The 1,072-nt window shown below is 68.0% G+C and overlaps 1 protein-coding gene across 1 annotated transcript in view; it reads left to right on the forward strand.

The window, feature by feature from the left end:
- Nucleotides 1-846: 846 nt before the first annotated feature.
- PTF1A (pancreas specific transcription factor, 1a) overlaps nt 847-1,072 on the forward strand; it is a 1,160-nt gene continuing 934 nt past the window's right edge. Inside the window, exon 1 of the mRNA XM_006773825.1 lies at nt 847-1,064. Within this exon, the coding sequence (XP_006773888.1) occupies nt 847-1,064 (218 nt within the window). The remainder of the gene's footprint in view (nt 1,065-1,072) is intronic.

Below are 1,072 nucleotides of genomic sequence, written 5' to 3' on the forward strand. Positions count from 1 at the left end.
AGACCCCGCACGGCGTCTGGAACGCCTTGGGAGCGTTGCCTTCGAAACCTACTGGCACACACCGAGCCAACTTTACAAGAGTCCTGGAAAGGTTCGGAGATGAGTTAGAGCCCGGCTGGAGGCCGGCGCGCCCCGGATGTGGTGATGGCTAAATGCACCAACCCTGACACCCCGGGCTGCAGGCAGTTTCTGCGCCCACCCCCGAGGAGAAGCGAGTTCCGCGGGTCACCTGTTCCCGCCGCCTGGGCCGTCGGTGTCAGCGCGCATCCTTAGGCCTTTCTGTAGCTGTGCTGCTACCCCAGGCCTGGGGCAGAGTGGGGGGAGCGGGGGAGCTCTGCACAGAGCGCACGTGGGCAGGCAGCGGGCGCTGCAGGTGCCTTGGAGTGGTGCGCCCCGCAGGTACAAGCAACAGGAGAGGGCTGGGAGGAGCAGGAAGAGCCCCAGGCAACGTAGACCCCGCCTCTTCTCCACCTCAGGAGCTCCCAACCCAAAGAGAGCCTTGCGGCCCGCGCCGCCGGCCGGGCCCCCTGCCCCCCTCCCCGTCGGCTCGGTGATTGGCTGGCGCCGCGGGTCCCTGGCACGCGCCTGTGGATGTAGTTATAAGAATCCTCGCGTGCCGGCCCTCAGCTGCAGCAAGTTGGCCGCAGCCCTCCCCAGCGCAGCGCCGGTGCGGCCAGAGCGCAGGGGCCTCGGGCACTCCAGGGCGGCCGGGGGCGGGGGGCTGTGGGGCCGTTCCCACTGCCTCTCGCTCAAGAACCCGGGGGACAGGCAGGGGACTGCCAGACAGGCCAAAACTGCAACCTGAAACTCCTAGAGTCCTCCCTCGGGCCCACGGCGGCGCAGAGCATGGACGCGGTGCTGCTTGAGCACTTCCCTGGGGGCCTGGACGCCTTCCCGTCTCCTTACTTTGACGAGGAGGACTTCTTCACAGACCAGTCCTCTCGGGACCCTCTGGAGGATGGCGAGGAGCTGCTGGGGGACGAGCAGACGGAGGTGGAGTTCCTCAGCCACCAGCTGCACGAATACTACTACCGCGACGGGGCGTGCCTGCTGCTGCAGCCCGCGCCCTCGG

The sequence above is a fragment of the Myotis davidii genome, unplaced genomic scaffold (assembly GCF_000327345.1).
Source record: "Myotis davidii unplaced genomic scaffold, ASM32734v1 scaffold86, whole genome shotgun sequence".
Classification (NCBI taxonomy): Eukaryota; Metazoa; Chordata; class Mammalia; order Chiroptera; family Vespertilionidae; genus Myotis; species Myotis davidii.